Source organism: Varroa jacobsoni, unplaced genomic scaffold (assembly GCF_002532875.2).
Source record: "Varroa jacobsoni isolate VJ856 unplaced genomic scaffold, vjacob_1.0 scaffold_720, whole genome shotgun sequence".
Taxonomy (NCBI): Eukaryota; Metazoa; Arthropoda; class Arachnida; order Mesostigmata; family Varroidae; genus Varroa; species Varroa jacobsoni.
In genome coordinates this window covers 197,728-218,846 of record NW_019213622.1, presented here as the reverse complement: position 1 = coordinate 218,846, position 21,119 = coordinate 197,728, and the positions used below count along the sequence as shown (strand labels likewise).

At 41.9% G+C, this 21,119-nt stretch overlaps 1 protein-coding gene across 3 annotated transcripts in view; it reads left to right on the top strand.

The window, feature by feature from the left end:
* The first annotated feature begins 6,077 nt into the window (after window positions 1-6,077).
* The window catches only part of LOC111262976 (uncharacterized), a 212,095-nt gene continuing 197,053 nt past the window's right edge, over window positions 6,078-21,119 (top strand). Inside the window, exons 1-2 of one of the 3 annotated variants that reach the window (XM_086969392.1) lie at window positions 6,079-6,660; window positions 6,795-8,398. In XM_086969392.1, the coding sequence (XP_086825518.1) occupies window positions 8,326-8,398 (73 nt within the window). In that variant the 5' untranslated portion in view covers window positions 6,079-6,660; window positions 6,795-8,325. Of the gene's footprint in view, window positions 8,399-21,119 lie in introns of all 3 variants that reach the window. The other 2 variants (XM_086969391.1, XM_086969393.1) reach the window with 2 other exon arrangements.

The following is a 21,119-nucleotide window of genomic DNA, read 5'->3' as shown; positions in this document are numbered from 1 at the left end:
GCTTGCTCAACTATAATGGAACATTTCGGCTGTTTCAAACAGCCCCATTCATTTCCATGAAGAGAAATTTGGCTTGACTTAATAGATGAGGCCGATATTCCACTACGTACAACAAACTGATGTAATCAACCGTACCATGATATTGTGTGTCCAAAAAAAAAATACCCGCCGTTAATGACTTTCCGATTAGTTTTTGCTCGAGTTAGACCAACGTAAACTGTTAAACATAGAAAATCTATCTCGAAAAGCTCTATGGGAAGTATGACAATGTGGTAGAGGTACGAAGTTCAGGCAGGTCCATTTAAGCGACTTACAATGTCTGAAGCAGATGAAATTGTTTAGGACGTTCATAGACAATGTTCCCAACGACAAAGAGAGTACTGGAAAATTCTAACGAACCATCCCGAAGATCTATAGAACGGTCCAGTCATGCATTTGGTTGGCATCAGTAAACGAAGTGTTAATTTAATTAGCTTTTAAGATGTTGCAAATAAAATATTTACATTTCAGTGGTCCGAAGCGAGGAAAACTTCGCAAAAATATGACTCTAGGGTGCAGGATAATTTTTGAAAAAGATTGTTTGGAGTAATTTAAGCTAACGAATGCAAATGCACCTACCGAGCAGCTGTAAATTCACATGTTATTAAGTTAAGAGTTACAATGCGGCGCGACATCTCAAACGAAAAGTTAATTAGACCATTCTTTCTTAACGGTAGAGGCCAGTTACTTGAGTTTAGTGCGAGACTGTCTCTTAGCAGAAGCCCGACAAGATGGAACATTTTTTGCCAGCGTGATGGAATACCTTTACGCTATTATCGTAAGAGCATATCATAAGAATAGGTATTTCTTCTTGTTAGGATACTTTTTGTAAAGTTTATGCCAAGAAAACCGTTGACACTATAATAATAATAATAATAATAATAATAATAATAATAATAAAAAAAAAACGCAATTGAGCAAAAATTCGCTATATATATACAAGGTGAAATAATACGATAGCGTAGTTTTAAAAAATAAATGTTTCAAGTTTTATGTTTGGTACCGCCGCAAGGCATTATGTCAGACGGTCGGTCGGCTTGTGGCAACGTGAAGCAAAATGTATGTGTACGCTATTCGGGCCAAGACCTCAATGTGTGTTCCTAAGTTTAGCAGACGAACGCGTAGCCACCGTTGTCAGCCGCGTATTGATCATTTTGAACATCTGCGCTTGAAGGAAAAGCTGTACATTTATTTTGCGTGAAGTTTTTTGCAATTTATGGATTAATTGTGTAGCAATAATCATTCAAATTGTGTGAATTTTGCGACACCCTGTATATTCATTTTATTCCAAATATTAAAAAACCAATGAAGCTAATGTTTTTGCTATAAAAATAGCCACCATATAGTCCGTAGTTACGGTACTGAGAAGTAGTTAGGCGCCATCCTCTGTTTGTAGTACATAATACATTCATTTAGCTGGCACGACGGGCTAACCCCGAGGAGATCGATCCGAGTCAATTTAAAACGAAGCAATATCAATCGTGACTTTTCAGTAATCCGGCAGTTCACTGATCATGAAATTAATTCAACCCGATCGCAACCAAACGAATGAACAGTACACGCGCCGTCCGTTTCGCGTTTCGTCAGTCAGAAGCAGCTGTCCCACGTCAGATAAAGTGGCCGATTAGAGAGAAGGATAAGTGGCGTCAGAGGTCAGAGGGAGGGAAGCGGAAACCTATTTTCCTGAGCAATGCCTTCTTGCTCATACCAGTGCGGTGACAGAGTGACAAAAAACATGTTCGGAAATGAAATATCGATCAACAGAGAGAAGAGAACGACGTACTGACTGACAAGCTTGGTTGTCGCAACAATAATATGGATAATAGCTTAAGAGTTGTTTTATGAAACATGGTAACAGCGGCTGAAACAAAAAGTGCCAAAGTTTACTAAAATCACCATTTTTCTCGTATTACAATGACGATGAAAGTAATTATGATGATTTTGTTGTTTGAAGTTTGTTGGACGGGCAAGTGCGTTCGTAAGACCCTTAACTTATTCTTTGTTTACTCATTCATAAAAGTTATGACTTGCAACAATAATTAGATTATGAGACTCGCTACTTATGTAAACATGTCGTTTCGATATATCTACATGTTGGGGAATTAAGAAATCTTCTAACGACAGTCCTCAAATGCTGAGCACAGACGAGGAATAAGCGTCTCAGGGACTCAAAATGGCTACTTTTCAGCGCGTTGACCATAAGTAAGTATAATCGAATCCAGAATTGTATACAGACGTGTTAATGAAACGTTTAACATTCAATATTATAGGTAGTTAGATTTGCTATATTGGTTTCTTACGCAGGCAATCTACGGTGCTAAATAGCGCACTCCGCATGTGTTCACATCAGTCGACACCACTGGCCATTTTCGAGTTTGAAGGCTTCGGTTTTTTGAAAGAAGGCGCCATTCGTAATTTGGTTTTGTCGAAAGACTATTTGTTGGTGGTCTCAAAGGTTCCCTGGTTTAACTAGCTTTCATCATAATTGACACATGGATCGATTTATCCAGTTTATGCAGCTGTAAAAACAAGAAAAATATTATCTAGTGTTGCAAGCCAAACCGTATAGACTAAGTTTTTCACCGGAGTACCCTCCCAAGTAATAACGTTTCATCTTGAAGAAATTAAGCACTAGCAATTCAATATGTCCGTGCACGTCCATTGACCTTCTTCAGTCAGTCTCTCGTTATGCCGATCAACAACTTCACACTTTTCCCACTGCGTTTCAACTGATCTATCTGGATATGATCAATGCTGGAACATGCTGCGCTCATTTAGCATATATCTTTTTTTCAATCTGTACTACACTGTAGCACAAGTGGCTGTCCGCAAGATCAGAAACGATCTCCACACAAGCGACTCGACACGTAATAATTCCCGTAACAGTAATGCTATACGCATTACATCTAGGTGAACTACTCCCAGCCCTCGCAGCACTCACCCAACCACTCATTGAGTCTTTCAGTTCATGCTCTTCATGTCGTTCGTGTAGAATCGCCTTTCTGTCGGCCGGTACGACTTGTAGGACACTGAGCGTCGTCGTTTTCCCTTTGTATTTTTGCCCCTGCCGTATTTTTAGCGATCCTTAGTCGCTTTTGGCAATAAGTACCTATCATGTGCGTCAGCCAGCTTCTTCAGCTGGTTCCGTTGCAGTCGTTCTGTTAGGCGAAACTAGTCGAGAACTAGCAGCGGACCACTGGTACCTTGTGACAGTGGAAGTAGCAGCAGTGGAGCTGCGGACGTCAGGGACCCGCTACTTCTTCACTGCTGCGAGTTTGCTACTCACTTATAGCCATCGGCGTCCTAACATCTAGGCAGAGGGCCGTTGGGGCCAGATCGATCATCGTCACCAACAAATCGTTCTTCTTCGTCCTTTTTTGACCTCCTAGTCACTTGATCATTGTTTTCCTCTGTTCTTCGCACTTTTTTTGGCCTTGTTTTCTGCTGTTCATCCAGTTACACGGCGGCGGCGGCGGCGGCTGCGCCCTTTCCCTTCAACGTAGCTCCACGTTTGGTGCTCACTTCTCCCTTAGCCGTCAGTTTCTTTCAACTCTAGTGACTCTCATACGAAAATGTAGACTCGGTCGGCCCAGAGCCGACGATCGCTACCGTCTCATGCCTTTTCCAAGTCGTTGCTGTTCCCAACCTCTCTGTAGAACCCTTCATAACTCCCCGAGGACCCTAAGAGCCGCGGAGTTCTCCTTGCGATTATTGGCCTTGTTCCCTCCGTCCAGTAGTCTGTCCCATATTCCCTTTCCTGACTTGGTAGCACAATCCTGACGTTACCCCGCTTTCCAGTTGGCAGCTTTCGTTTAACTCGCCTTCCGTTGTTCGATCAGTTGTCGGTGGCATCATCGTCACCGACAGACTCTGTGGCTCCTGCCCACTTGAGTTGCATTGGACTACCCTTGCCTCAGTGCGGTGCTCGGCCCGCGGCTAGTCGGCTTTTCCGACTCCTGCTCTCATAGTTTCTTCCCATCCACATTTGCCCGATCTACTCGATTTTACTTCGTTTTCCTCTTACGTTTGACCTTTAAGTCTCCCAGGAGAAGACTTCTTGGCCAGCGGTCGGTCGGCCGGTCGGTCGGTCGGTCGCTCGTTGACTTGGGTGGTCGGTCGGTTGGTTGCCGACAACGGGAAGCCATTACCCATTGACACCCCTTTGCAACCCTTATCGGAGTTTTCTTGAGAGGGAGCAGCCCCCTAAGTGAGCGATAGCCGATCGCCTTCGCTCCTATGAGAAACAGGGAAAAAAGGTGCATCTAGGAAAAAGACCCATGTGCAGAGGGAAAAACTTGCGGAAAACAAAGTGCATACCATATACAGTGGAGGATCCCCATAGCAGTGCCTGCTAACGAAGCGCTCCTTCGGTGTCCTCCTTATCGTTGACGCCGCATTTCGCTATTGACAATGTAGGGTTACCATAGTCTCAAGTTATAAAAAAAACATTTATTATTGTAAGCTGTAGCCCTAGGAATCTAAACACGACAAAGTGTAATTGTTTTCCACAAAGTAAAACTATCCCCTACACTACGGAAATCTTACTTAACAATGCTATCATATGTAATAATTATTCATATCATATCATAAGTAATAAAAGTATTATGTATTATAATAATTTCGTTCTGTAACCCTTAATGTGAACACCAAATTCGAAAATTATTTGTGTCCAATTTGAGTATTCATACTCGTTTTTATTTTTCTATTTTTTTTGTACCGTTTTCGAGAACTACGCTATTACATTGATCGGTCATAAGTACTATCATTCTAGCCACGCCACAACCTATAAGTGACATAGTTACGGCTATCACAGCTGTAATTCCGTAGTTATTAAAACCACAGAGAAAAGAACAGATCGACGATTTCCAAATGTGGCACTTTATTCAAAAAAAAACTACACAAATGTTTGGCGTCCCGTAACTGCTGCTCACGAAATCTTGCTCGCTCACTCGAGCTCAGTGGGCAGCCATTTTAGGGCAGACAGTCCCTGTGTTCACACTGTAGAAGCTCGTAGGCAAAACACCGTTTAGTTGGCAAAAGGTAGAATTGATAAACGCGTTGCACTATATAGCGACTTACGAACTTACCGCCGGATATCGCAATGGATGCGATGCGGTTGCACCATAAACACAGCTCCGACTTGGGACTAAGTACTTTTCTCCCCTGATGATAAAATGTATTTGTATTTAGACGTTCGTAATACTAAACGTTAGTTCTTAGAACAACGAGTTATTTTTATCATAGTAGATATACAAATTGGTCCACGGGGTGGCAAATTAGCCAAAGTCACTTATGTACTACACTTGTTTGCTGTTTGTATTCGTCTGTTTTAAAGTTTTAAATTGAACCGTCATCGGCCATGATGATAATATAGAGAGATTTTTTCTTTACACTTTTTTGCTGCGCATCAGGATATTGCCTTGTACTACAATAAAAAAAAAAAAACAAAAAAAAAAACATTTAGCATCAAACTACATCTTGGAGGCATCAAAGCGATCGATTCCCAGTCGGCGCCATGTTCCCCATATAGCTTACTGGGTAGCATGCATGCTTGCTTGCTAGTCTTGCACGTGGTAGCCTGGGTCCGAACTCAGGCATATGCGCAGTGCATTCTGCGCTGGGAACCAGTCGTCTGAGGCCTAACGCCGATGTCGGACGTAAAATCGAAAGATACAGAAATGCTTTGAGATAGGCGTCGAGTTGGTTTGATCAGTGAGAGGCTCAGGAATCGCACAAGTACTATGTTTGAGTGGAAATAATAATCAGCAGACCACTTAATGTCAAAATTAAAGTTATTAAGAAACTTTAACTTAAATCAAGCAAATATTGTACTATAGGCATACGCCCATGTCCGAAAGGTCAAAGAAACGGGATGTTGGCACGCAGATTGCGCGATATCATCGTATACAAAAAAGATTGTCTGGCCATACAGGAGCCACTATACAGGTGAAATAGCGTGCGACAAACATAGGATATATATATGTAGTGAAAAGTGTTACCATTGTATGAAAAGCAATCGCTTCGCGTGAACTCTCCGCGTAAACAACAAGGGCCGACGCTTTGTACTGCACGCAATAACTATACGCATCTCATCTTATTACTATGTACGTCGAATGCATTATAACGGGTTTGTTCATCTACAGAAGTGGTAAAGTGCAGAGCACATGGGAACTCCAGGGCGCGCAAATTTAGATTAGGTTTCATTTTTCACACTCGGGCCGTTGTCCATTGTCCGTTTGTGTTGACTGAACTTGCTCATTTGATTCTCCTAGCCTTTTCGTTCAGGGATAGATAGACTAACTGGCTGCTTAGTGGCGCATTGAGAATGGCAGAGCCTTCGAAGAGTCACATGGTCGATTCAAATGTTCCCGCTATCGCCGCCGCGCCCACTCGGAGGCGGAGCTTCAGTTGCGCGGCGCATGGCGGGTCAACTATCGTTGGCTTCAGTTGTGCGCTGCTCACCACCGGGATCGTTGCTACGACCGTGGCGGAGGCGTCGGGTGTTGTGAGCCTATCCAGATCTTCTCTATACACAGTGGCGCTACGATAGGAGGCTACACTAAATCTTCTCTCATCTCCGTGTTCACCCATAGTGCGGCAGCGTGCCAGTATAAGGATCAGGTGCGTTAGTTCAGCTTGTTGTGCGGCAGTTGTGTTGTACGGCGACGAAAACCTATCCACAATTTATGTGCAACAACTACTTTACTCATTTGTCTCACTGTTGCAAACTGTATGTGTGTAATAACCTGTTTCAGTTATCGAGCTACGACAGAACGGGAAATGAAAGTTATGACATCATTGTTGCTTTTCGAATATCGAAGAACACGCGTAGAGTATTTCCTTCGTTGTGTATGCGTGTATGTGCGATAGCAGTTCTAAGAGACTGAAAAGGCTCAAAGAAGTGTGGAAAAGCACAAGATCAAATTGTAGGGGGAAAGAGAACGCAGTTGACTTCGTTCAGAAGTTGTAGTCCCCCTGTACTTCGCCTATGGTTTGGCTTATCAAACTAGTGGTCTGCTCGTCACATGTATTGATTAGTTAATTCTCTCGTGCGGTATTTTGTTTATCAGTACACTCACTGCAACAGACCCTCTTTTCGGAACTAAACATGTCAGTGCAAAGGCAAATAGGCAATATTAGCTAGCATTCTTCCATGATCATCATCGATTGATATATTGTAATAATATATCTAATACAGTAAATAGTCAAACTGTGTCACACTGACCGTTAGCCAGCCAGCTCAACCTAACGTTATGTAGCGGCGTTCGACACGATCTGCGATTGATAAAGTTTGTATTTATTTGATCGCAAGAACAGAGAAAACCTTTACCTCTGCCAAGCTCCACCAGCGAGAAAATAACGTCAGGCAAAACAGAACTGTGAAAAACAGTTACGATACGAGCAGTTGGGAATTTTCGAGTGCCCCTAAAGGTGACCGGCCCCACACGGGCAAAACGAAAAACAGGAAGACGAAGTGTAGTCGAGTCGCGATTTGCTACCGACGGAAGCGTACTTCGGCTGATACTTGGCATTCTTCCATAAACTGAGCTCCCTCCCCGGAGTTCGGTGTTGTTCTATTTTTGAAGTTCTGCCAACTGCGACTTTCATCATCGAGCGACTTTTCGTATTCATTCGTATCGTAAACGAAAATTTGCGAGCTGCTTTATTGGCTTGTCCAAGCCAGCCACTTAATTCAGATCACACAATTATTTTACTCGATTTAATTTGCCTTCAGTTCACTGTACACTAATCACTGCGTAAATCACAGGGAAAGAAAGAAGGACGACAACGAAGTAAAAAGTATCATGTGTGAAACCACGCTCAGCTAAAGTCACGTAGGACGACCAGCGTGTCCTTCGCGGCACGTGCACAAATTAAAACCCGCGTTCTCTGATCTGTCTCGTTTTTTATGGCGTACGTGTTTTCTAAGCGGGGCAGGAGTGCGGGCAACATTTAGAGGCGAGCCCCGTCAACACAAACAACATCAGTAACGTAGAAATGCAAATCAACGAAAATTTGTAAAAAATATGAAGTGCTGGTGCGGATAATGACGGCGTGCTTATGGTATTATCTCTGTTCTACCAGCCTTAACTGTTTTTAGCACTGTCTCTTTGTGTGAAGTTACAAAAAATTGGGAGCCATTTTTGCGTGAGAAAAAACAAAAAGCTACCAGGAGACGAAAAGCAGAGTCACAGAGGAACGATAAAGAGACATTTACATCTATTACCCCCTCCCCCCCCCATAGAGTGTTCGTCCATAAATACACTTTCGTTCATTCACACAACGATGGATCTGCGACGTCAACGACTTGGATTTTTCCTCGTCGCTCTTACGGCCACCTTTTCACACTTCTATGCAGGTAAAGGAAATCGGAATTCGATGTTGAATGCCGCCAGTTTGGCAGTGGATAGTGTTTCGGAAATAGTTACAATTGCTGGTGCAAGAATAGGCAATAACACACTATCATATTGATGAAAAAATGAAATTGATCTCCTAACATCGAACAAGTTACGTTTAGCAAGTAGATATATTTGTTCAGTTTAACCTAAGAAAGTGACACAATGAACCTGCTAAATAAACATTGCGCAATATGCCCGTACGTATGTTCGTCTAAGTATGCAATAACTGGTAGGATAGGACGCGCCATTATCAATAATATACATAGGTGGAAAGTTCATTCAGACAACTTCCACGGAACTGAAATATCTCCTTTCTCAGTGAGTATCCGAGGCTAAACAGGTAGTATACCCCGTCGCCGTGGCCCGTGAAGGAAGCGAAACTATTGGGTGCGCTAGACTTGAGAAAAGTTAATAACTATCTAATTTATTCAGCCCGAAAGAAACAATGACTATATAGCATACTAATAAAACATAAACAATTCGAACTTAGCTCTTAACTTGTGCATTGTCTTCTTTCTAAAGTTAAACATGAAATAATTTAACGACATTATTATGTATTTTGTCAATTCGATCGTTGTTGACTAGGCGTGTTGAGCGGCGTGGACTGATTCACCTCGACTGGCCCAAAGGTCAATATTATAAGATTTGCTTTGTGTACGTAGCGTTGAGCGCTGATGCTACCGATTTCATACGAAACTTCGAGATATCACCAGTTCTATAATGTTTATCGAAAAATCGATGTAATATATTCAAAAATGCGACCTAAAAAAAAGAGCGTTCTTTTCTCTTGCGTTTTCTACGACGTAGTGTCGTTAATTACGTATACGTAAAAAACATCGCATGAATTTTACGTTCTGTCGTGTATTTTCTTCCGAATGCATTAGATGACAGTTAGTCTCGTTTATATTTGTACAGTATTGTTCTATGTGAGACTAGAAGTTTCATACCATTGCGCATCTCTGGTCCCAGGAATGTTGATTGTATTAAAGTACTTAGGTCCGCATGTGTCTCCGAAGCGATAAAAATGCATGCCCCTTCGTCGATCGTCCGAGGGGGCTATCCGTCTGCGTTACCCTGTGTCCTGCATTAGAAGAAAAACGGTACCTACCTACCTATCTGTTTGATTAATCGGAATGGCCCGTTTACGGTTGCCGCTGCTATCGGAGAACGGTAGACGATAAGCTACCGTAAGTTGCCAAAGCCACCGCTACAACCGCCGCCTACCAAGCAAAGCCAATGAAGCAGCAGGTCACTCATGAAAAAAACATCATTGTAATACTAATAATAATCGCCCAGCCTGATCATAAAAAAACGCACTGCTGCGTGTGCGAGGACTACGAGTTCTTGTGAACTCGGGTTTATCAAGACACCACGTGAATTGATTGTTATCACCGAACGCGTCAATATATAGATGCGTATTGGCCTAAGTAGCTTATTTGAAGAAAAGAAGCGGTCTGTTTTCTGACTACCCAGTCTATTATTTAGACTGACTCTTGACCAACGAGCTGGCCTGTGTTCGGTGTGCCCTGGGTGGCTAAAACAAACTATGCCGAATTGGCCTTGTATCTTAGCGTTGGTCTCTTATTGGCGTTTTGTTCTCTATAAATAGGACACCCGACGATCAATAACTGATTCCTTACACTCATTTTTGCGGAAGGATGAAGTTGCTGGCACCCTACGTTACACGGGACACTTGTTACATTAGATTTAGAGCCATGGCGATTTATGCATACGAACCCACTGTTTGTGGCGTAATTACAACCTGAGCGAATATATGTTTCAGCCATACATTGCCAGTTTAACAATATTGATTATATAGCTATCTATGAGGACGAGTCCAAATATATATATATATAAGCATAACTAGCGGAGAACGTACGCGCTGTCGAATCAGCTAGCACGTACGTTCCCTCTGCGGCTTAAGCGGAAATTCAAGGCGGAAATGATTTCTAGCTGATCTAGATACTTTTTTTTTTGCACTTCTATGTAAATCGTTTCATCATAGGGTTGGTAGGATCATTTCTTCACCATTCGTTTTAAAGACTATCGCACACTGAGACCTTGTATCCGCCGCGATAACGTTTCTATGCTCTGGTGCGAAATGTTTTTTTAAAAAGTTGATAGCTGGTTTGATTTTGAGCTCGTTTTTAAATGACGCTCGGACATGAGCCATCCTAAAAATTAATATAAGTATGTGTAGGTGGCAGGCTAAGTTTTTCTCGAAGATATTCCTTGGCAATATCCAGCTCTACAGTTCCCGATGGCAGTGGATCGGCGAGACTCATTTCCGCTTAATAGGGCACCGTTCAGCTCCGTTTAAGCTTGTAGGCTAGTAAGTTAGCTGATTTCTGACTGTTTTATTTAGTGTTTGCAGGAGCTATATGAGCATCCGACTACACATTCTCATACGTTGAATTTCTAAGTAAAAATTCGCGCAGTCCTATACACTGTAGCAAAACGTCTGTTGATTCGATACGGATCGATCTAGATTCCCGTATTGATTTAGATACCGTGGGTATCAAGCTCGCAAACTTGAGCGTCATGGTCGTTGAACGTATATATATTACTGTTCTTTTCTCCTATTTTTACCCGATCGTGTGTTGTTATGTTCGTTCAATTTCCGCCTTCTCAATTTCATGTTCAAGTAACACAACACCTCATACACATGTATGTAGTATTGCCATCTTAAGGCTGTGCGGTTAGCTGATTGGCCGGCTCATTCTACAGGACAACGTATTGGGATTTCGCGCGACCGTTTTTTTTTTAAGATACATTTTTCTAGTACGATCGCATTTCATTCATCCTACCTAAAGAAGCCAACCCCACATCACCCGATACCTCACATACGCGATTTTCTCTGATACGATATATACATATATATATTGCTGGTAACGTTAGACGAGCTCATCGCATGCGAAAATATTCCTAATATATTTATCGAAGTCTGTGATGAACTTTGTACTGGACCAGAGGATAGATCTACTAAAGTATGGATACTGACAGGCCATTGATGCGGTTAAAAAGTGATTGACCTTGTTCATACGCTTGCTCATTGATTATATCATCTACTTGTTATTCAAATTGCCTTTTGTCCAGGTAATGTTCCAGTGGCGAAGATACTGCTTTAAATCGAATTTGAGATCATCGCGAGGGTGACCAGCGGAGTGCTTCTTCAGAAATATCAAACACGCAACAAAGTGACAATTATTATGAAAATGAATCGCGTGTGCCTTTCGGGTTTACGTAACGATACCCTTAAGTTATTATATATATAGGCTATCTCTGAGGCGGCTCTGATCGTTTTTGGTATGTAGGCTTGGCTTAATATGAAAACAGTGTTTTTAGTACAAAATCTTTAGTGGAAAAAACAAAGTATATTGAGGGAGACACATAGAGAAGTAATGGGTCAACAACAGAAGCATGCGCTGGTGATGGAAGTGTGGCATAATCGAGACAGAGCTATGGGGTATTTGCTGCAAAATGATTAAAACGCATTAGTGCACTCTTTGTAGTAGAACTAAAGTAACTTAGAGATAAAAGTAAGGTAATGGAAGTTCCAAAACGGTAATCGAATTGGTAAGACAGCGTAAGGCCAACGTGGCGAAGCCACCAGATGCCTTGAGCAATACAATCGGTTTATTATGGACGACGAAACTGCTCCAACTGGAACAGCAGCAAGAAAAAAAAAGAAAGATGTAATGAAATAACAGACTTAACATAACAGACCAGCGTCAGCGAGTTCGAATTCGGATTCGGAACAGGTCCGAACTCGGTTTGTTTGGTAAAAACATTATACGGAAGACAGTGTTGAGTAACGTCTGTGTAAGTAAAAAAACAATGAGCCTCACTGTTTATAGATAAAGGTAGGCCCCTGGAATTTTGACTGCTGAAAAACGGAGCAACAACAGCCATTCGATACCAATACGAAATAATAAATTTGCAAGCGTCATATTGATGAATTATACGCAAGGCGAAAGGACACTGAAGTGTCAATGAACTATTTTCAGTCTGTCGCCAGGCTAAAAGCATTTCCAATGCACCTAGCTGCCATACCGCAGCTATATATATATATATATATATAGCTATATAGTTATGTATATAACTGTATTGTATAGTTAACGCATTCTCTAGCCACACTCGCGATGATGTGCCCAAAATGCTCATGGGCATCTAGTTGCTACAACTACTCGATTTTAATGCTACAACTAACCGCAATGCTAGAAATGCTTATTCTGTTGACTGAGTTCTATTATTTCATTACTTAATTGCATAGTATATTCGTTTGTATAATAATAATCTTCTGTTAAATATTTTCCAACTCCATTTTCCTACGACCACAACCCCTTGCTAATAAAAGTTTTTATTTTATCACATGAGCTCAATGATCGATTGCCTAAAAACTGCTGCTAGTGATGGCTGTCGTTCAAAGCTATTAGATAGACAAGTGCAAATACGCCCCCTCTCTTTTTCTCTCCGTCCGCCTTTCGTTCTCCATCGAGCTAAATGCTGCAGGTTCGGGGATGCAATCACCTCCGCCGCTATCCCTGCCCCCCACGTTACGGGTCTCGTTGTCAGCAATTGATAGGGGAGCGGTTGCAGCATAAACGGGTGTGGTTGGTACAAAACTGGCCTAGCCATGGGATAACCAGCCACTGGCATCAGTACGAGAATGAGAAGTAGATCGAAGAGATCGGGTTTCGTAGACTCAACGTTTCGTTTTTTCGTTATGTCGAGTCCTGCTGGTCGCTCCTACGGGTCTGCCGATGACGGCCGCCCAGCGAAACGATGTCGATAGCCACGAGGACAATATAGCGTTCATGTCATTTGCGTTCGTATACATTCCAACAGGCGGCGAAAGAAGTGCGTGGACACTTTGTATGGTACGGTGCGTAGAAAACCGAGCGAGACTCGGTCGGTTCCGTGAGCGCATTGGGATTTGAGTGCTATCAGTGGATTTCATTTAGTGCGAGATACAAGTAGATTTAAACACATGTTTGCCAATTGGCCCCGGTTAGTATACTTCAGAAAACGCTTGCTTACCTCAAAGCAAATGAAGAGACAGAAAAATATGTCTTGGCGACTTTACGTGATGTATTACTACGAGTCCGAAAATCTACATATGATAACTGTAATCACTAATTAAAAGATTGCTATTTTTATCGTCGTAGTAATGCGACAGGATGGCTGGGCACACTGAACGTCTCTGAACAGGCAGAACTCCCTTCCGAGAACCAGGCGTGGCGCAAAAACGGGGCGCCATTCGAGATTTACATGATTCGTTAACGCTGTAAGGCCTAATTATAGTGCGATTTCCGGAGACTGATCGCATTCTCGGTCGATTTTTTCGTAGCTGACATTGATTGTCACAGTGCAGAGACAAATGTAGAAAAGATATAGAGATGCAATTTCGAATTGGTGATTTCTGCTGCCATAGACGATTCCGGTGGCAGACCATACGATGGAAGCTAATTTCTATTTATCTATCTGAGCCGTTACCGATATTGGTCGATCGATCGGCACGTGTTCTCGAATCTGTTTCTAATTAGTGACTACTGAATGAGAGGCAGTTCGTTCTGATGCGAGTGGTCTTCGTAGCGAAAAAAGAAAGGCGTAATCGACCGTAAACATTAGAATCTCCACTGTTTTAGTCTATTGACCGGCTGAGTCGACAATATTGTTTAAGCAATCGAATTGTCTTTTTTTCACGAGCTGTTACCATTTATGACAGGTAGTCCTTTTTATTACACTTTGAACGACATGGCCTCTAGCACTGCCATAGTTTGTAGATGCTGTCACTTCCCTAAGCCGTTTAGGTTTTGCTTATAGATAATGCAGCCGGCATCGGACAATTAACCAAAAGCGAATATTCGAGGCGGATATAGTACTATGATGTATTGCCCATCAGCATTAAGTTACCGAAGTTTTCCCGACGAGTGGCGTAAGAAAACTAACCTACATCTCTACAACTTTTAAGAGAAGTATTGAGGAAGAACAACAAAAGATTAATCGGCGTATTTAGAATAACTTTAATTCAACTTATAATCACTTCAGCGCTCCATCTTCTAGTTAAAAACAGGGGTCGTTGGTTCCCATCAGCAACGTATATTTGATAATAAGTGTGATGAAATGAAGAAATAACAGTTATCGACAAAAATGGGTTTGTGCAAGCCATGAATATTTATGCGAGACCACGTCTATTCACTGAATCTGACTTAGTCGCTTCTTTGCTAACACCAAATAGCGTTTACCGGCCGCCTGAGGACATTTTCACTCATTTCCATTCGTTTATCTGATTTCAGCAATCGCAGTTGAATCGACGCTGTTCCGGCAAAAGAATAATTTGTTCTTTAAAGCCCTTCGGCGATATATTTGGTCGTGAGAAAGTGAATATTGGAAATATCCGAACGTACCGAGAGCTTGCACATGAGCCGGAAATGCGAACGTTTAAATCTGTCAGATCGGCGGGCCCATTGGACTGAGCCAATTACAGACAAAAAGATATACTTCTATACGCTGTTCGAATCGGGATTGAGACTCGTTGCGCGCCACATCACAGCGCTTGCTTACGGCTCGCTATTTACCATCATTTAGAGTGAATTATGAGATTTATGTGTATACAGCTCCAGCTGAATAATTAATGAGTCCGTTGATTTTATTAACGTTGTCGCAAAACACACTCGTCATTTAGTCTCTGTTGTATACTTTGTGTTAGATAGCTACGGCAACTGCCCGACAGATATCTAAACATTGATCGGGCGTCTGCTCTCCAGGTAACAAACTACTTCATTACTCGTCAACTCTAGTTGTTGCCACTTTAACCACTTCAACTATGTCTAACACTTCTACTTACCACCAACTGGTAGAAGAGCCTAACGTGACGGTCTGTTTTCCACTTCGCCTAAAATGCTTTTACCCTTGTGGCTCGTTCAATAGCGCACGGTGCTCACTCACCCTTTCGGTGGTCAAGCAGCGTCTCAAAGCAGTGAGTCCCTATCTCAAAACATCAGCAAGCGATACTCATTCATCGCAACGAAAGGAAAACGCCCCCTCTCCGCCCGTCGTCCCCCACATGCGTTGAGGATCGGCGTCGAGAACGCGACACCAGCATTCTGATGACGTCGCGCAGCTTTGGTTCTGGCTTAGACGCCGCCCGCCGTTACTAAGTGCTTGTTCACGTGTCGCGGGTGGGATAGCCGATGTCAGCGGCAACTGTGTGGTCCCGGAAGATGTTGCGCGCTCTGAATCTCTTGGCTACACCGGGCATAGAACATCAGTCGCATCGCCATGTGATGACTTTTTAGTTGGAGGCTAGATAGCAAGAGGCACAGCTGCCAAAGGAATGGACGAATGCAGAGAATATTATAGATGATACGGGAAATATCCGCAGCATAGGAAGTAGCGGGAAAAGAAGCGGCCGATGGGAACGCTGAAATAGCATCAGTGTGACCGAGCTCGAGAATGGCAGGACGTTGCACGATACGGCCAACTCGCTAATAGAGTGACACTGGCTGAAGCAATGCGGTCTTGGCGAGTTTCCGAGCTTCATGTGCTATTTCATAAACATGTGCGTTAGTATATGGATGTGGCTATCAATGTGCTATGTTTATGCCCACGTATTGGGTTGGGTATACAGGCTTGTTTCTGTTTTTTGTCCCCTAGTTACTGGAAAACCGACAAAAAAGAAAGAGACGAGACGTAGTGGTTGGCGATGTTCCTGGTAGGTTGTTCAGACAGCATGCGCTCGGATGTAGGTTAGTAACAAGGCTTAGGTGGGTTACAGTGAATAGCTCGTTACCTGACGGCAAGGGAAAATTTGCCCACTTATTGCTTCGAAGAAGTAAACCTTTTTTTTTTTTTATCGAATTAAACGGCGCTTGTTACAAGAAATATCGCATAATAATATGATACCTGTAGGTAACGGTTTCTATTCACGCAAGCCAGTCGGTACCAATAATTGACTTTACCAAAATGTATGATACCCTTACCTTAAAATGGTGTTTTCGATTGCTTCGACTAATTAAAAGCCTATGCTTTGGGTTTAAGATTGGTTATGATTAACTTCCTGGCAAGGCTGCCAGCTGTGATATTGCTTAGTTTAGATCATGCAACGTATTACATCATTTGATCAGCTAACATCTTGATGTACCTACTCATCAAATGTAGCGCTAACAATAAGGCATCTTAATGAACTCACCTATATATGTGAATACCTAAAAAATAATATACAAGCAACAACTTTTGCTGAAGTCGCTCCCGCAGCACCTACTGCGGCATATCTTGCTATAAGCTAACTCAGTGGTTTAGCGGTGACTTTTGAAGATACCAGCTTGCTCTTGCCCTCACTCGAGAGATCTTGGAGCAGCAAATTATACAAGCAGAATCGACCTTTACTGACTCCAGCTCAGATCGGACCTTAGCCCTGCTTTGAGCGACTGTTATCGATTTCTCTTCTTGGTTATTATAGCCGACGTTAACAAACTGTGGGGTGCGGTTTTGGATACTTAACGTTTGTTCTTTTTTAGTCATGTTTCAGACAGAATAAGTTATATTGTGTTCTATTTTGTGGGGGTACATTAATGACATTGGCAACCCATATTTAGTAAGATAAGAGTCAGCATATTCGGCTAACAGAGCGCAAAACGTGTAGTTCAAAGACTAAAGTATGCGGAAGGAATTTACGAAGCTTGGTATCTTTGTATTTATAACAAGTCCATTCGTTGACGACTCAAAAAAAAGAAGCATTAATCCGAGAAAGAGAAGCACTCTATGGACTATTAGTATTTAGGATGATAAAGAAGACTCATATGGTAGTAACACACTAAAATTTTGATGCTGGTACGTTTTAGGCTTGTAGAAAAATTGGTTCGGAGAAACAAACGTCGGGAGTGCCACGAGTGACGGCAGTGAACACCTGTCAAAAGCCAACGAGAGTCTAAAATACCTAAGTGTTTGTTAAGGAGCTGGAAAGAGAGAGAACAAAACGGGCACGACCATCATTTATTGATCCTAATCTAATGCGTATTAGAAATGATTATCAGGAACATTACTTAGCCTGTGTTCCAGCGCATTGAGCAGTCCCTCTTCCACATTCATGAATATCTGTATGTTTGCAGACCAGAAAATATCTAGTAATATACTACTCGCATATTATCCGAATATGCGGTCCAGTGTGACGTGTTTGTGTATGGCAGATCTGCGTGGAAACTGTGAGTCAATCTGTCGACTGATCTCACATGAGAAAGTTGTGATACAATAATTATCCAAGATAGGGATCAAGACTTTAACACGCCAACTGGGTATCGGGGTCTGATCAGTTAGAAGGAGGCAAACAAACAACTATCAATTGAGCCATTTGGCTAATTGAAAAGCCAAATTATTTTCAATGTTTTCTTATTATCTGTGTTACAGCTTCGATTCAGTTGAATGTTTTCTCGATTCTATAAAAAGCGCCTAATTTTTTAGCTGTACCAAATAACTTCGTCTTTCCTTCAATTGATAGTCACAAACATGAGTCAATTCGTGATTGTGTGTCAACCCACATATACATTAAATCCTGACTCGTCCGCGAAATGAATTGCAACGCCATTGACCTTGATAAACAAAGATATCCAGAGTTTATCTCATACTTTTGACACAACGACGTCTGTGGTGAAACTCGAAAAATTTAGGATTACTGCTGACTAGCGAGAGGAAGTTGTCAGAATGGTAGTGAACTTCGGTTGAAGTTTCGGTTGAGACGTGGCCATGTTCAAATCGACCACAGCTCGCTGGGTCGCGCACAGGAAACGTTACTCCGTTGGCAGCAAAAGTCCGTAACCGGAAACAATATTCATCACGCCCAGAATTGTTTGGACGAAACGCGAAAAAATACTTTGGATCGCTGTGCACTTCCTTTTGCTGCTGTGGAGTGTAAGGGATTCTTGCGTGACAAACGCGATACGAAGCGTACATCGGGACATCGAATAGAAGAACGCGTGGAAGTATAGGACATACCTACATATTGGTTTTTTTTTTTTTTTTTTTTTACGTAATACTATGCACTCGGGATCGAAAAAAATCTGAGTAGCAGACGTTTGATACCCGACTGTTTGTTTTTTGTTTTCGTTAAGACGTTCCGCGAGCAGACGATAGCGGATGGATGCAGACGGCGCTAGCACGTTTTGACTATGAAAAGCCATAAATTCGTGCACTGACGTGTGTCTCTGGCTGAATTATGAAATAAAGATTGTCTGCTTATCTATGCTGTCGTCTATGGTAGCGTGCAGACAAAATGTACATGGTACTCTTTTTCAAGTAGGTATATTTGTGCTAGTAGAGGGGCAAGCAACGGTGGTAACGCAGACAGCTTTGCTCTTTACGGCATATAATACTTGGCGGTTGAACACAGGGTTACCTATGCGTGGATTTGATGAATGGCACTTATAATAGCGCTTGTCTAATCGTAACCGGATGACTCTGTCATTTCGAGTGACAACTATAGACTATTTCGTTAGCGCGTACCAGACACACCACAGTATTTTGCTTGAGATTCGTCCACGGCATGGATTATATTTTGAAAACATAACGATTAGATTATATGTGCGTTGAAAGGTAGGCCAAAAAAAATATATCCTAATGTAAAACACATGTAGCTATAGATTGTTTATGCACAACTACGACACGTAAATTACCCTAACTAGATGCTGTGTTAAAAAAATCTATGATATCCTTAAGATATTTTAGTTATAGAATTACTGTTCTAAGATGCGATAGAACCGATTGCGTTCGAAAAAAAAATATATTCTAGCAGATTATGGCGTGTTAATATACGGACTACTCCGAATATTGTTTGTTCATGCTTCAAGTAATATGATTTCTATCGCAATTGAAATGATGTCGGCTAGCGATGTATTGGAAGTCACGTACCTACAATGTTACTCGAAGTAGATCGGCGCATAAATGTAGGAATATCTGATCGAATTGATGGATGTAATCAATTTTCGTAGAAGCAATAGAAATTATATCGACCACTGGCTCGGTTCGACTTGTCTCGATTTTGCACTATCCGAAGCTGCGTCAGGTTATTTTTGCCCATAATTTTTCACGTATTTGATTTTTGCACTATGATCAGACAATGATAATTCCATATATATTAAAAAAAAAAGTGGGTCCAGCTGTGTTGGTCTGTCACGCAATGAGAAAACAGTTTGAAAACCGGACCATACATATGACAACCTTTTTCAGTTTCCGTCAGACCTAAATGGGCCTATTTTGCCTATATGCCAATCCACTATCGGTTATCATCATTGCAAATCACAGAACTCGAACAGCGGCTGGTACAATAAACAAATTCTACTCAACAATGTTATCCGTTTCGAGTAAACACTTCTACGTCATCGCTATGGTCCTGTACAAACCCATCCCTGCCAACGCTACGTCAATATAGCCATGGCATGCGAAAAAGCTGTATTATAATGCACCAGTTTTGCCGTTCTAAATTACGCGGTTAAGGTCAAACGAATAAGACCTACTGGCCGAGGGGTGCTGCAGCCGTAACTTGGCGCGCCATAGTCGACCCTGACTGTTGTAGACGATCCTTTGAAGCGGGTGAACTATATAAAATGTCGATCAAAAGTTATCCGAATGGACAGAGCTTCAAGGCAATGGCCATAGTGTAGCGAGCCACAACAACGCTAACACGATGATTTACGAGCAAGAAAAAGAGAACTTTCAGGATAGGATTTTTTTTAATTTAAAAAAAGAAGGTTTTATTACTGCTACTTCGAATGTCATTACTGTTAGTTCAACTGAGCCATTTACCGCTTTTCTTACTACTTACCTACAAGCAATAGCTAGGTCAAATGTTTTTACGGGTATTGCCGATTTGTTGAAATCAGTTCAGTGGTTTAACGTCTTAGCCAGACGGACACCGAAGTGTATAAGTACTGTGAGCATCTAACAGTGTTTAGGAACATTCATCTTGGGTTGCCTAACGGCGATACCGGATATAAAACTCGAAATATGGGGGGGGGGGGTCATTCATCTTCGATTATATCAAATAAAGACAAAACTCTTGCTTTATTCTTCCGACAAAGCAAGATTCTCAGAGTTCGTACATATATATTAGAAGCACGTTGAAAGTTCCATTGCTACACATCTGCCTTACACATGTGTCGGACCGTGCAGGCAGCATTTCAGATTTTTATGGGGTTGAATCGATTAACCAAAAAAAATCCATTTTACGCTTCTCCTTTGTCTAAACGCTAGCAGAACATTTCATGCATCTGTTCAAGTCAACTTGGTGCCGCTACGATTCTCGGATCCGAAGGATGCATTCGATATTTCCTGTAAAGCTAATGAATCTCTGCTATGAAATGACACACAGATCTAGGATCAGCACGCAAATCTTGATGATCCGGCACACAAACTCGACTTCAGGATATCCAGCACGGATGTTAATATCAATCAATAACTAGAAGGAACGATATATTATTTATGATGATCACGTAATTGTCATACGAAACAGAGGTATACGCACGCTATACATGGAATAATCAGTCAACGGTGTGTAAGATGTCAAGGCATCAAAAAGGACAGGAAGTACTTTCAACGAGCTGGAGGACTGAGCGCGTAAGGCCAATGAGCGAGTTGAATAGATTCAAAAGAGGTTAATACGGAAGAAAAACGCCCATTTAATATGCT